Source organism: Apaloderma vittatum, unplaced genomic scaffold (genome assembly GCF_000703405.1).
Source record: "Apaloderma vittatum isolate BGI_N311 unplaced genomic scaffold, ASM70340v1 scaffold12211, whole genome shotgun sequence".
In the NCBI taxonomy this organism is placed as follows: Eukaryota; Metazoa; Chordata; class Aves; order Trogoniformes; family Trogonidae; genus Apaloderma; species Apaloderma vittatum.
Genome location: NW_009698603.1, coordinates 35,963 through 48,750, shown reverse-complemented (window position 1 = coordinate 48,750; position 12,788 = coordinate 35,963). Strand labels below are relative to the sequence as shown.

Genomic DNA, 12,788 nt, shown 5'->3' with positions numbered 1-12,788 from the left:
CAGGAATGGTGAGGGTGCCTCTGCCCCCAGCCAGTCCTCCCTCTGCCCTAGCAGATGCTCTGACTCCTGAAAGTCAGGACCCTCTTCCATTGCTACCCACAAAGGCTGTACTGTCCCTCAGGGAGGCAGAGTGAATGTCTTGGGGGTGTTAAGAATTTCTTGCATCCAATCGTAACCAGAACCTTTGACAGTGGGACCTTACTAAAGCACGATAATTTGCTTTCTTCTACTTGAAGGAGCAGGAATAAATTAACTTGTTAAGGGTTGCCTTTCATCTGCACCATGTGATGGCAGATTGTAGCTGGAAAACGTGAGAGAATTGCAACACCGAGCAGCCTAAAGAGGTATGAGGAGTTCATGCTAGCTCACTAGGGTCTGCCCATTTCTAACACTTGCCTGAATGCCAAAAGGGCATTCACAGGGTTGCAAACTGCTCACAACTGTTCAACCACTTACAGCATGGCTAAAAAGAAACAAACAAAAGAGCAACTCAGTTGCACTGATTCTGAAATCTCGAAGAGCTCACCTCACAGTGCCAAAGCCCCCAGCCTCCCAGGGTCTCCCCAGCAGGACACTTGCAGATTATCTCTCAAGACGAAATAGCTTCTGCTCCAACACAAGCAGCAACAAGCCGTATCTTACGTGGGTAGATGCTGCAACTCAAATTATTTATATAAAATAATTTTTCCCACCCCACAAACATCCACTGCTGAAGTTTACCTAAATTTCTCCCAAATTCTCATTTGCTGGACCCTGGTTTTAAGACTTGGGGACACCTGAATCATCCAGGCTGGCTTTGCAGAGAGTTCTATCAAAAAAACCCCAAACTAAAACACACAAAAAACCACAGTAAAAATTTCTGTCAGGCTGTGAGTTTTCAGAATGCTGTACGTTTTCACAGCCATCCTAGACACCAAAAAGCATAAAAGGATTCTTATTACTGAATAACTTATGTGTGAAATTCTTAATATCATTTCCGATGTTTCCACCTATTCAAGTTTTATGATTTGCTGGATTCATTTCATAACCTTCCATGACCCTATAAAAAAAAAAATGCTAAATTACTACCGGAGGGCAACACTTTTTGTAATGAGTTTGAGTCTAGCCTCGATTTAAATCTAGGACATTGAGAAAGGGAAACAGGATGGAACAGATGAGCAGGAGTGAAGTATTTCACATTTGAAAAACTTGACACTGTTGCATTGCAAAAATAATCACTTTCCATGATTGACTTCAGTAGAGTCTGCTTGCTGCATGCAGATAAGCACTTGCCCGAACTTTTGCCTTTTGCTTCATGTTTTCCTGATGAACTAAAAGGCTTTGCAAGCCACCAAAGATACTGTCAGATTTAACAGTTCAAAAAATTCTGTCTTCTTTTAATGTAATAAAGCATCACCCTTGGCTTCAAACACTCACTAAACTTCTGACTTGCTCCGAAAACAGAAAGTTAACTCTACGTACAAGAATTTTTAGAGGTTATCTTCACACGCAGGAGCAGGGCAGATGTCATCTTAAAATGTTAAGAATGCACATCTTTATGCTGCTCCACTTCAACGAGAGAATCTACTTGCAAGAGGAGAATCAGACCCAGGGATCTGCCTGTTCACCTGGCAAGCACCTGACAAGGCTGGTTCCTTTACAATGCTGCTTTTTGTCTATTTTCTTCTACATGCTTAACATCAAAGCTACAGAGTCCAAGTACACCCACTACCAAGGGGTAACCTTGGACCTTTGTGCTTTTCATGGCGAAGTGGCGTGGTCTGCTCAGGACAGACCCTGCAGAAAAGGCTGCAGAATTTCCCAAACCTCTTTATCAGGTTTGTGCTCCAGCCGTGCCCAGGCAGGCCCTCTCCCTGTCCCCCGGAGGCTTTGCATCAGCCCAGACCTCACCCACGAGGTTACACGCCTTTGTGAGCCCACTGCAGGTCTCAGGTCTGCAAGCATGTTTAATTCTCCTCTACTCTGTTAGCTTGGAAGATTCGAGCACGATGCGTGAACTAAAGAGACAGGGCTCCCAAGTAGAGCAGTATCTGGTTAAAAACACAGAATGTATGTGGAACAGGGCATAACGAAGGAAACACACTCTGCTCCACGGCACTGACACTGTTCTGAGCTCAAGCACGGCGAAGTCAATACAAGCAAGTCAGAAGATCAACAGACTGTTATAAATAACCTTTTATAATTGGCTCCTTTTCAATCTTGAGTATTTTTGTGTTGCATTTGACTGAAAAGTTACATTAAGCCCCTGCCCACAGATTTATTTATGGCACGTCAAAACAGGAGGAAAAAAAAAAAAATCTGCCACTGCAGCAAGTTCAGGAGCAATGAATCAAAATCTGCTTTTGAAATCGCCTCTCCTGAGGCTAGGGAGTCCCAAAGCACTGCACTGGTAGGAGGTCCTAATTCAGTCAAGGCACCAAATCTTCCCATGTGGCACTTCTCACAATCACTTCACAAAAGTGCTGCCATTGAAACCCTGTCACAGACAAGCATTTAGATCTATGCCTGCCGATGTCTGAAATGCAACCACACAGCACTTCTTTTGAAGAGAGAGTAAACATGTAAATTGTAAATTAAAATTCTCCGTTAACACGCAAAGCATGTTTAATACATTAATTTAAGGAGAGAACAAGCCAGACAAAAGCAGCTAATGAACTTCCAATCAAAGAAACTTCTTTAGAGATCCAAGGATTTCTGATCTAATAGACTGATTAAATTAAAGCTCATTGCTAAACCATTTTTTATATACAATTTAACCCATTCAGATCAATGAAAGGAGCAGCAGTCATTCATACAAGCAGATGTCTGAAGCTAGCGAATTATTTATTTATTTACAAACTGAAGCAGCAACTCCAACAAGGAAAGTTCCAAGCTTTGTGCATCACAGTTTGGAAAAGGGCTTGAAATTGGACCTGAAAACTCAGCATGCTGAAAGTCAGGCCGCTGCACGGCTGTCTCCTGGGGCAGCTCTCTCCTGTCCTGTCTGCCTACACACCAACTCCTGATGGTTTTCCACTTCCATTCACCTTCTTCCACGAGGTTACAAACGCTGCTTCTCTCTTCATTGCAGCCTAGGAAACCAAGCACCCTTCACCCTTCCCAGGCTCTGCTGGACTCCTAGTTCTGCTGCCTCAATGTGCCTCTACGCACCACGTTTCCCCTCCCTCTCTCCTGCTCCTCTCTATTTTGCAATATAGCACCGCTGCGGTATCCTGCAAAATTTGTGTAGCAGCTAAAACACCGTTTCCACCTGGAATGAGGCGATGAAGAGAACGTCAGCTTGCTTCCATCAACCACAAAGGCCACCTCAATTCTCATGTGCCTGAAGCCCCAGCTCATGCTTCCCACCCAAACACAACAACAGTAGCTTACTTAGAGGGCTTTGGGTAATTTAAACGGCATGAACTGCTCCAGTTAGCAAACACAAAAAAAAGGAGGAAGGCTAGAAAGACGATTTCTTTGGAGCTCAAACATACAAGAGGGAAGAAAACAGGAACAATTACAGTCTGTTTCTCTCCCAGACCAAGACAGTTGTGAACTGCCAAGTACACAGAAGCACTCATCTAAAATCCTTTACTTTTGTTACTGACTCCTTGACATTTGTCCCCAAGGTTACTTCAGAGCAAGCAGATAATCTTTTATAAATTGTTCCCTGGGGAATTCTGTGATAGCTTCTTAATGAACTACACTACAGTGATTATGAACACTAAAGCGATCGCCCTCCGGAGACCAGTGTACTTAACTGATTAAAGTTGAAACAAATTGCATTCTCAGAAATCAACAATTTGGGGAAAAACAAGCATGGTTTAATTAGCCTTACTAGTGTACTACACTGTTTCATAGAATCACTCTTCAAAAATGTGCCAGCAATAACAGCCACTGTATTTAAAACAAAGATTTAGCTTTGCCAGAAGCCACGGAAAAGAGAAAAAGAAAATTTCTGCACAGTTTTTTACGAAGCAAAGGTTCATACAAGACATTGACTTGTCCAACTATTTTCACCAGTGTGGACAGAGAGAAAGAAAATAAAATCACTCTTTACAAAACTGATAAAGCCTGCTTAAAAAAAATCAAAATCCAACACAATGCAGAAAAACTTCCCGAAGCTGAAGAAAAATAATGTTAGATCTATATAGAAGATTGTACTCAGTGTCTTATAACCTCTCTTTATCAAATACTGGGCCCGAAGTTTTTTTGTCTGCTGCTTTTCAATTTTTGGCAGTGGAGAAGAAAGGCACAGAATTTAAAGCAGTAACATGGATAACTCAAGCACTTTGGAAAGCAAAGGTATTGGAGAAATGTAAATATTTTGCACTGCACTTCTCTTTTGATGATTTCCTTTACAGAGAGAGACTTGAACCACTGAAAGTTTCCTTGTAGTAAAGCTATGCCTTTTGTGACAGCTACAAATACCTATCTGAATCTTGATCAACAAGGGCATTCAGAAATCCTGCTGACCATGACAACTGAGCCTTCCTTGCAATGTGGTTTTCGCTGAACACACTGAGGCTCTCCCCAGTGCCCAGTGCTGATCACGGCTGCGAGGAACGGTGAGAACCACCCCAGGCCAGGCACTTGTGCAGTGGGTCCTTGTTTGGTCCAGAGCAGCAGTGGCATCTTGAAGCAGAACCTCCACTTGATTCCACTGTCCACGGGGTTAGAGGAGTTCTGGTGTGTGTAAAATAAACTTCTGGATCAAGTCAGGCCAGATTGTCCCACTGCAGAAACGCACCCTGTCAGCTCCAGCCTCAGGGACATAAAGATCAGGACCAACCAAGTGCACACTATCCCCCAAAGCACACTGAAAAGGTGGCTCAGACCTACTGTAGGAGCTCCTACAACATCCTGAAGTACTTCTTACGTTACAGAAAAAGACAGATGGTGCACATTTTTTCATGTTTGCTGACAAGCAACAGTCCTCAAATGCTTGTGGCTCTTTTGCCCTTCCTCATTGACTCCTTTACATTCAAAGCAGCTCTCTTCTGCATCCACTTCTACCTTCTGCTGCCACTCCCTAAATTAGTATTTCTTCTGTATTTACACCTCATGTTTCCCTCAAGCTGTCTTCTGCAATGCCGACGGCCCCTTTAGTGTCTCAGAGAATACAAAGAGGTGTGCAGCTTAGGCCCTGAGGAAGGGACACTTGAACACATCTTGCAAGAGGGTCCAAAGCTTCTGAAGCACCAGGATCCAGTGGCAGTATCAGGCAGTGATTGATTTCGTAACTGCCGAGAAAGACTGGGAGAACTAGAGGACATTACGACAGCAGAGGATAAAGAAAGTCCCTGCTCTCAAGCATCACAACAACTGTAGGTTAGGGAAGATTCAACACAAACCACCTCATTACAGACGATCTGAAGCAGATCCTTAGTTGAGAGCACACGATAAAGCTTATTGCTCATTAATTATCCACAGCCTGGAATCATTAGACAGGAGAATTTGGAGAAGAGGATATCTTAACCATACTTCTCCGATTCTGCAGAAAATCTCTTCAAGGACCCATCCAGGGACAATCTGTCAGCCTGCTCCTCATCCCAACTAGCATCTGCAACCCCCTCGCACTTCTAACTGCATCAGCAAACCGCCTTTCTTTAAGCATCTTTAGGGCAGTCAGGGACTAAAGCTTTCAGTAGAATTAAGTTAGAAAAATGTATATATAGATACATATTTGTGCATGTGTAGATATATATATTTTAAAAAGAGAATGGTCTTGCTCTCTTCAGCACTGGCACTTTGTGCAGCAGCAGTGTGAGTTCTGCTCCCACTGCATTGACAAGACCAGAGCACAGCTTTGAAGGAGTTCACATTATTTGTGACATGAAGCAGTCCACAGAGATCAGTGCCCACACCTTCAGGGACGTGTGATGGCCAACAGGCTCGCTTTTCTCTCCTTCACAGATTCCTTTGTTCAGATCCACACTGTTCATCTCACACCCTTTCAGCAAATAAGTGTTCAGGGGATAAAGGAGAAGACTAAACACTTGCACTGACCTGGTTTCTGTAAGTTACAGGTATCGCTCTCTGCTGCTGGGGTGGCCTTTCCCTAAAGCTATCTGCTTGGAAGCATATGCTTTATTTTGTCACTCACTTTGAGTGGAGGAAAGAGTAAAGGTGTTGGCAGCAGGAGACATTGTGTTCTGTGGTTCTAGGAGCCTCCATAAGATCCACACACAGAGGGGGACCTCCAACTGCACTCCGCGTGGGAAAGAGAAAGGCAGCTCTGCGAGAGGAGGAGCTGGGGGTGACCCTGGAGTGAGCACTGCGAGGTGAGCAGGCACAGTCCGCCTCCAAACCACGTTTCGGTTAGGTCACCCAGCCAAGCATAGCACAGCTGGAGAGGTGAGGACTCCCAGAAAGTTATTCTGTCTTACTCCTCAGACAGAAGAGAGCTCACCCCTTCCCAATATGCCAAACTGTGCTCTGGGTGAGGAGCAGGCTTGGGTGACAGGCATGACCCTGCCTCTTGGAAAACTGCGTAAGGAGGAATAAGGTGGTCTGAAAAAAAAAAAAAAAAGCCTTGAGTAGGAAAGAGGGCAGTAGGCACATTGCCTGAAACAACATCCACCTGACTCAACTCCTGTATGACACCAGCAAAGACAAGTGAAGGCACAAGCCCTGAAAAAAAAAAAAACAAACAAAAAAGGTGTGGTTCTGCTTAATGCAGCATTTGAAACCCTCACGCAGTGAATGACTGTAAGCACGGAGAGGGCAATTTGTTTCTCCCCAGTGCACAGAGGCTCTGTGGTGTTCTGTACCATGAGGAGGCAGACAGCTTGACAGAGTCCCTCTCCCCTTGAGATCACACGTACAGTATTTCAGGTGCTCAGTTCTGTAGCCTTGGTGACCATGACCACGAAGACCCTGGGAGATGGATAAAAATTCATGAGATCAGGAATGTCCCTGCTCAGCCATGCTTGACTTGCCAGTAATTTCTCCTCCTGTGCTGCAAGAATTGTCATTTGTGCTTTTTGCCACTGCTGTGAAGCCTTTAGCTTTCTTCTTTTGATGACTTTCTCCTCCTTATTTACCAGTATTGGGGACACTCAGAAAGGCAGCTTTTACATGCACACACCTTAACATTTCTACATTAAGTAAAAAGACCCATTTTAAATAGGACTTGAATAACTCAAGAGCAGGACAGTGTTACAATAACACTGGCTGAGAAAAACAGTATAAGCAGCGAGAATTAACGAGAACAACAGAGAACATACAGGTTTCTCTTTTTCCATGAAGGGGAAAAAAAAAAGAGTCACAGTTATTATCTGTTAAAAATACTCCTCTACACTAATTACATGCAATTTTGACACTAGACACCTATTTTCATTAGGACTATGAAAGAGAGTTCTGTGCATACACCACAGCTTTAAAATCACTCAGGTTTATACTTAAACATTGAGGTAAAGGTAAGTGAAAAAATTAAGTCAAGATCCTTCGATTTATTTCTCCAAGAGATTGTAAGTCTGACATTTGCATGATTCCAAATAAAGTAATTATAATGCCTGAAGACAACAGCAGTAATGCAACAAATAGGATCTATTTTACCATTTCGTATTAAACATTAATTAAATAAGCAAGCCTCCTAAGGATAAACTACAAATAGCAATAGTTTCTTGTAATTGAGTCTTTTTTTGTGATTAGATAATAGCACAGACTGTTAGTTGTTAACTTAGTAACTGAAGTTATGGGAAAGGAATTCCTGAAAAAAATATTCTTTTCCTATGGGTGGATATAAAAAGATGTTTGCATATCTACAGTTTAAGACTATCTTGATGTTTCTTTTTGCTCCTGTCTCTCCTGACAGCAGTAACATAAAAATGACAAAACCCAGCTCTTTAAAATATCTCAATGAAGAACTAAAATGCATACACATTTTAAGCAGTCAACATTAAAATTGTATAGAGTTCTCCAATTATCTGAGACCAACTGTAGCTCTATCAGACCAGGGTTACAAAAAAAACTCAACCAAATATTCCTTGTGAACATCCACCACACATTTTAAAATACTGGTTTTAATGTTACTGTGCTCAGAGTCAGTCAGGAGAGTTGCCCAAGTGTGCTTCGATTATTTTTATGGTTCATAAATCAGTCGCTGACCAATTTCCAATTGTAGTTTGGTAGAGATAATTGTAGAAGGAACAGCTTGACTTTAGAACCAATTAGGCAATCACAATAGACAGACCTACTTCTTCTTTTATTTTTTAAAAATCAATCACCCAGGATAATTTCATAGCAAAGTGAAAACAAGCATTTGAGAAAAAGCTGATGAATGCTAGGGAGACCTATCTTAACTAGGCACATGGTACTTATGGCAAACAAGGTACAGGGAAGAGTATGTCGAGGACTAACAGGAGCTACTGAAGAACTTCTGAGTTTGAAATTGGAATTATTGAGGGGAAAGAAGTAGGGTAGCAGAAAAACAGCAGAAATGCTACTTCACAGTAGGTGTCTTAAAAGGTCAGTATCTCCAGTGACATAAAAATTTGAGAACAGCATGGAATTACAACGATCTATTTGGTTTTTGCCTGGAAAACTTCAGTTTTGACCATCAAAAGCAGGAGAAAAGGAAATTCAGACAGTTTAAGAGAGGTCCTGAATAACTTCAGCAGTCCTAAGTTTTTTGAATACTCTGTTTTAGAGAAGAAAGAAGTATGCAATAAAATGACACAGAACATAACAGAATGGAGACTGAATGGTAAATAAGCTCCTGTTGCTAACTCATAGCTGGCTATAAAGGCGTAAAAGATTGCACAAAGACCCGTTAGAAAGCTGAAAGATCAGCTTCTACACAAGCCACAGTCCATGGACCACACCACTACCAGAACTTGCCTAAGCATTTACGATTCAGGAGTGTTTCCACAGATCAATGTTTACAATTGCATTAACAGCAATTTAAAAAGTATATATAGATTGTTTTACAATACTAATCTACAAATGAGTTGGTTCAGGGCTAAACCCCAACTTTCTTCATAACCTGATTTAAAAAGCATTTAGCACAGGAATTCAGAAACAGCACATTCTTTAGTGCCTTCACCAGCACACATGCCGCTCTTAACAGTGGTCCAGGAAAACACGTCCAGTACCAAGCAGTAAATTGCAAAAAACTTAATGCTCAAGACTTAGTAACTTAAAGAGAGTTCAACAATAGATGACATTGGCGTGCAACAAAATGCTAGAAAACAAAACTGAGTTAGCTTTTCCTCCCCTTAAGAGGTCTCTACACTATAAAAAATACTCTGTAAAAAAGTTACGTATTAAAACGCATTCAGACAGTTTTAATTTTTATTTTAGAAAGTTAAAAGGCATAATTTTAAAGCCTCTTCAAGTTTCTACCCACTTGGTACTAAAGAAAGTGTTAAAAAGGTCACAGCAGTTTATTTTGAAATATTTTTCATGTAAGAGCTCTGCTGCCACCACAAGGATCCAGAAGATGAGACACCATCTAAAACATCTAAAACTTAAACTCTCTAAAATGTAAAGCACATAACATGAGTGCATGCAGTAGCATAAAGCAGAGCTGTTTTGTGCATATGGCTTTTGAGATTTCGCACTATTTGAATGGGTGTACTAATGCACTCAGAACAGCTGCATAAGTAATGCTTGCCACTTTTTATCACATCCTCATTTTCAATTTAGGTACTTTACCTGTGTTTTAAAGTGCATTACAGGACAAATTTGGCTACTATTCCTCAAAAAAACCAGGCTGCCTTCATAGTATTGATGAGTGGAGTATGAATTTAAGTCCATGTCTGACCAAGAGATCCTGTCCATAGAGCTACTGTGCAAATTCACACGATATTTCGCTTGTGGAGATGAGTGGGTTCTCCAAACCATGGCATCCAAATGTTGGAAACAAAGGATTCAGGATTAGTGGTTGCAGGTGGCTTGTTAAGAGATAAAAGCTGGGTCACATCGTACAGCTCTCACTTCCCACCAGTCACTCACTGTTTCACGTAATTCTGTGGTCTACAGTTAACATGCACCTGCCACAATTGTTAATGCCCACCGATAAATAACTTGACTGCGTGGCCTTACTGGTGATAAACCAGCACAATGCCATGCTTTCCACCTCAGCAGCATGTGTAGCCTGGAATCCAAGCACCTGGACACTAATCAAGCTTCAAAACACCCAAGCAAGGCATGCATGAAGCTTCACAGGTGACACCACAGGTGCCAATGAGCCAAAGATCTGGAAGAGCACCTGGCAGAGTGGCCATCAGGAACATCAGCCCTGACCAAGACCCACCTTTCCCATGTTTACATGTGCTCCTCTCACAGACCACACAGATGCAAACCCACTATTTAGGAAACAGTGCTTGTAGCTTCCCAAAATCCCCAATGACTGTTTCTGCTCTGTTTTTTCTTTTAAGCTACTTTTCTTCTAGAAGCACAGTGTAAATACCACACCTGTAAATACCAACCTGGAAGGCAGGACCAACATGTGGTATTTATCTGTGATGACATCAAATCACATAAAGTGACAACATGACGAGTGAGAGAATGCTTACTGCAACCGCACGTTTACTTAAAATGGAGACTCCGCAGACAAAAAGGAATGAAAACCTTGCAGAACTTGAGCTTGCAATTGTGCTTCAAAAAACAAAATCCAAGGCAGATGCCAGGTTTATTTATTTACTTTAAAGTTAAGCTACTATCTCCTTTTCTCTTGCCGAGTCTTTCATTTCAACACACAAAAAGCTGCTGTTTCTTTTTGTCTGAAGTTGTGGAAGTTCCTTCCTGTAACTTACTGAGGGTAGGAACACTCTAAAATGCGTAACAATATTCAGTAGTTTGAGTCTCCTGGCAGTTGAAATTCCAGCATGTTTACTCTATGAAATTAATCACATGCAATTAGCAAACTGATGTAAGAATATAACGAAAAAGATTAATATACATCTGTCATCATCTCTGAGGACAGGAAGTTAATACGCATAATGTCAAGCCATAGTCTCCATACGCAGCAGTATTCTAATCTCTGCAAGAAAGATACCATCAGCAAAGCTAGGAGAGCAGGCAAAAATGTATGTACATTCTTGTCCAGTTGCAATACTGGTGTACTAACGTTTCTAATGGCTGAAGCTTAAAACTGGTACTCCAAAATCTTCCTCTGGGAATGAAATACAAAGACACGAGCAGAACCAGTTAATTACTCAGTCAGTGTCTTAACTTAATATGAAAACAGAAACACAAGGGGCAAAACTTGATAAAAAAAATAAAAATAAAGAAAGGCTGTTTAAGAAAAGCCAGAAAACACCACACATACTGATTCTACTTCACTTTCCAGCAAACCAGATACTCACAAAGAGATTTTACAGATGCAGAAAGTCACGTCTCATTCATAGTGCCAAAAAGAAAACCAAGTATCAGATAAAACCCATTTTCACTTTGCCTTTTGAAAAGAAACAAACACCTGACATGTGTTCCCCCTTTACCTATCTAATGTTGCTAACCATTCAAGTAGATAACCAATTTTGGCAGGATTCTTGGTAAAAGCAAAAGGGAGATTATTGCTCAGTGCTCTGCAAGACTCTTCTGGCAGCAAGGTTGTGTAACAGCAAATGGACAACCAACCACTTCCCACAGCAAGATGGGAGCAGTGACTGTGCTGAAGCAACAATCTCCCTAAAAGTATTTCCTCCAACAACCATGACTCCTGGTTTGTTAACACCACCCACCTGTGGTGGGACCAACTTCTGAAGTCATTCTGCAATCACAGTGGCACAACTACCAGCAAACTTACAAGGGCCAGATTTTACCTAAAGTTTAGTGACTCAGGTAAAATGACGTTTGAGGCAAAGTTCTAGGGCAGAGGCAGTTCCCTGCTGGAGTGACTAAAACAGCTGAGAGTGCCCTGCTTTATGCAATAGCCAAGCGCAGAACCACTTTGAACACTGAGGATGAAACAATTCAAGACAGTGTAGTAACTACACTCTTGATTCTGTTCCACGTGGCATTTCTCCCACATACAACTTGCCTTTGACTTAGATGTTCTCCCACTCAGAGGAACTTGGGGGGAGAAGGAAGACAGACTATTGATTTGTCAGGAATATCAACACAATGGAAATTACAAGGGTTAAGGATTCCTGTTAGTCCTGCTCACATCATTCTCTTGTATTTGTTGCCTGCATGAAAAAAACCAAACCACCCTCAGCAGGCATGGTTTCTCAGGGTCACCTGTAGTCATACAGTTCTACAAAACCTTTTGTCAGTCAAAGCAGTATTTATGCAGCTATGGTAAAACTAGCAAACATTTCTATAATCAGTCAGCACTGTGCTTGTTCCAGTATTGCCAATACTTGTTGAAAGCCACTCTAGAAAATCAGTTGCTTCTAGAGCAAACTGCATTATCCATCTCTTTCCAACTCCATAAAAGTATTTAAAAATAAATATGTAATTCAATGTATCTAAAAGGAAATAGTACCTTTAAGGTTCTAGTTGGAGCCCAGCCAGTGCCATCAATTGAATGTTCTCTCAGTAAACTGGAAAAAAGACACACATATTATACAGTGCAACTTCTACTTAAACAACCTTTGTCAGAAATCTTCTCAGAAAATATTAAGAACTTAAGAAGTAATTGCAACATAAGAATTACAGACATCTTCCACTATATCTAGGTACTAGGACTTAAAGCAGAAAAATTGATATGCCTTCCTCAAATTACATTCTACACAGTGTCATTACCGGTTTCTTGATCTGAGCTCAACCTTTGTCAAAAAAATGGAGTTATTTTCATCAAAGTAAGTGTGACAGAAATCCTTGTGACAGTCTCAGCACTGAACCTTTATTTTCCC

General features: G+C 41.4%; 1 protein-coding gene across 1 annotated transcript in view; it reads right to left on the bottom strand.

Annotated features, from left to right (window-relative positions):
- The window catches only part of UBE2F (ubiquitin-conjugating enzyme E2F (putative)), a 78,902-nt gene that overhangs the window by 32,428 nt on the left and 33,686 nt on the right, over positions 1 to 12,788 (bottom strand). Inside the window, exon 6 of the mRNA XM_009878087.1 lies at positions 12,419 to 12,476. Coding sequence (XP_009876389.1) covers positions 12,419 to 12,476 — 58 coding nt within the window. The remainder of the gene's footprint in view (positions 1 to 12,418; positions 12,477 to 12,788) is intronic.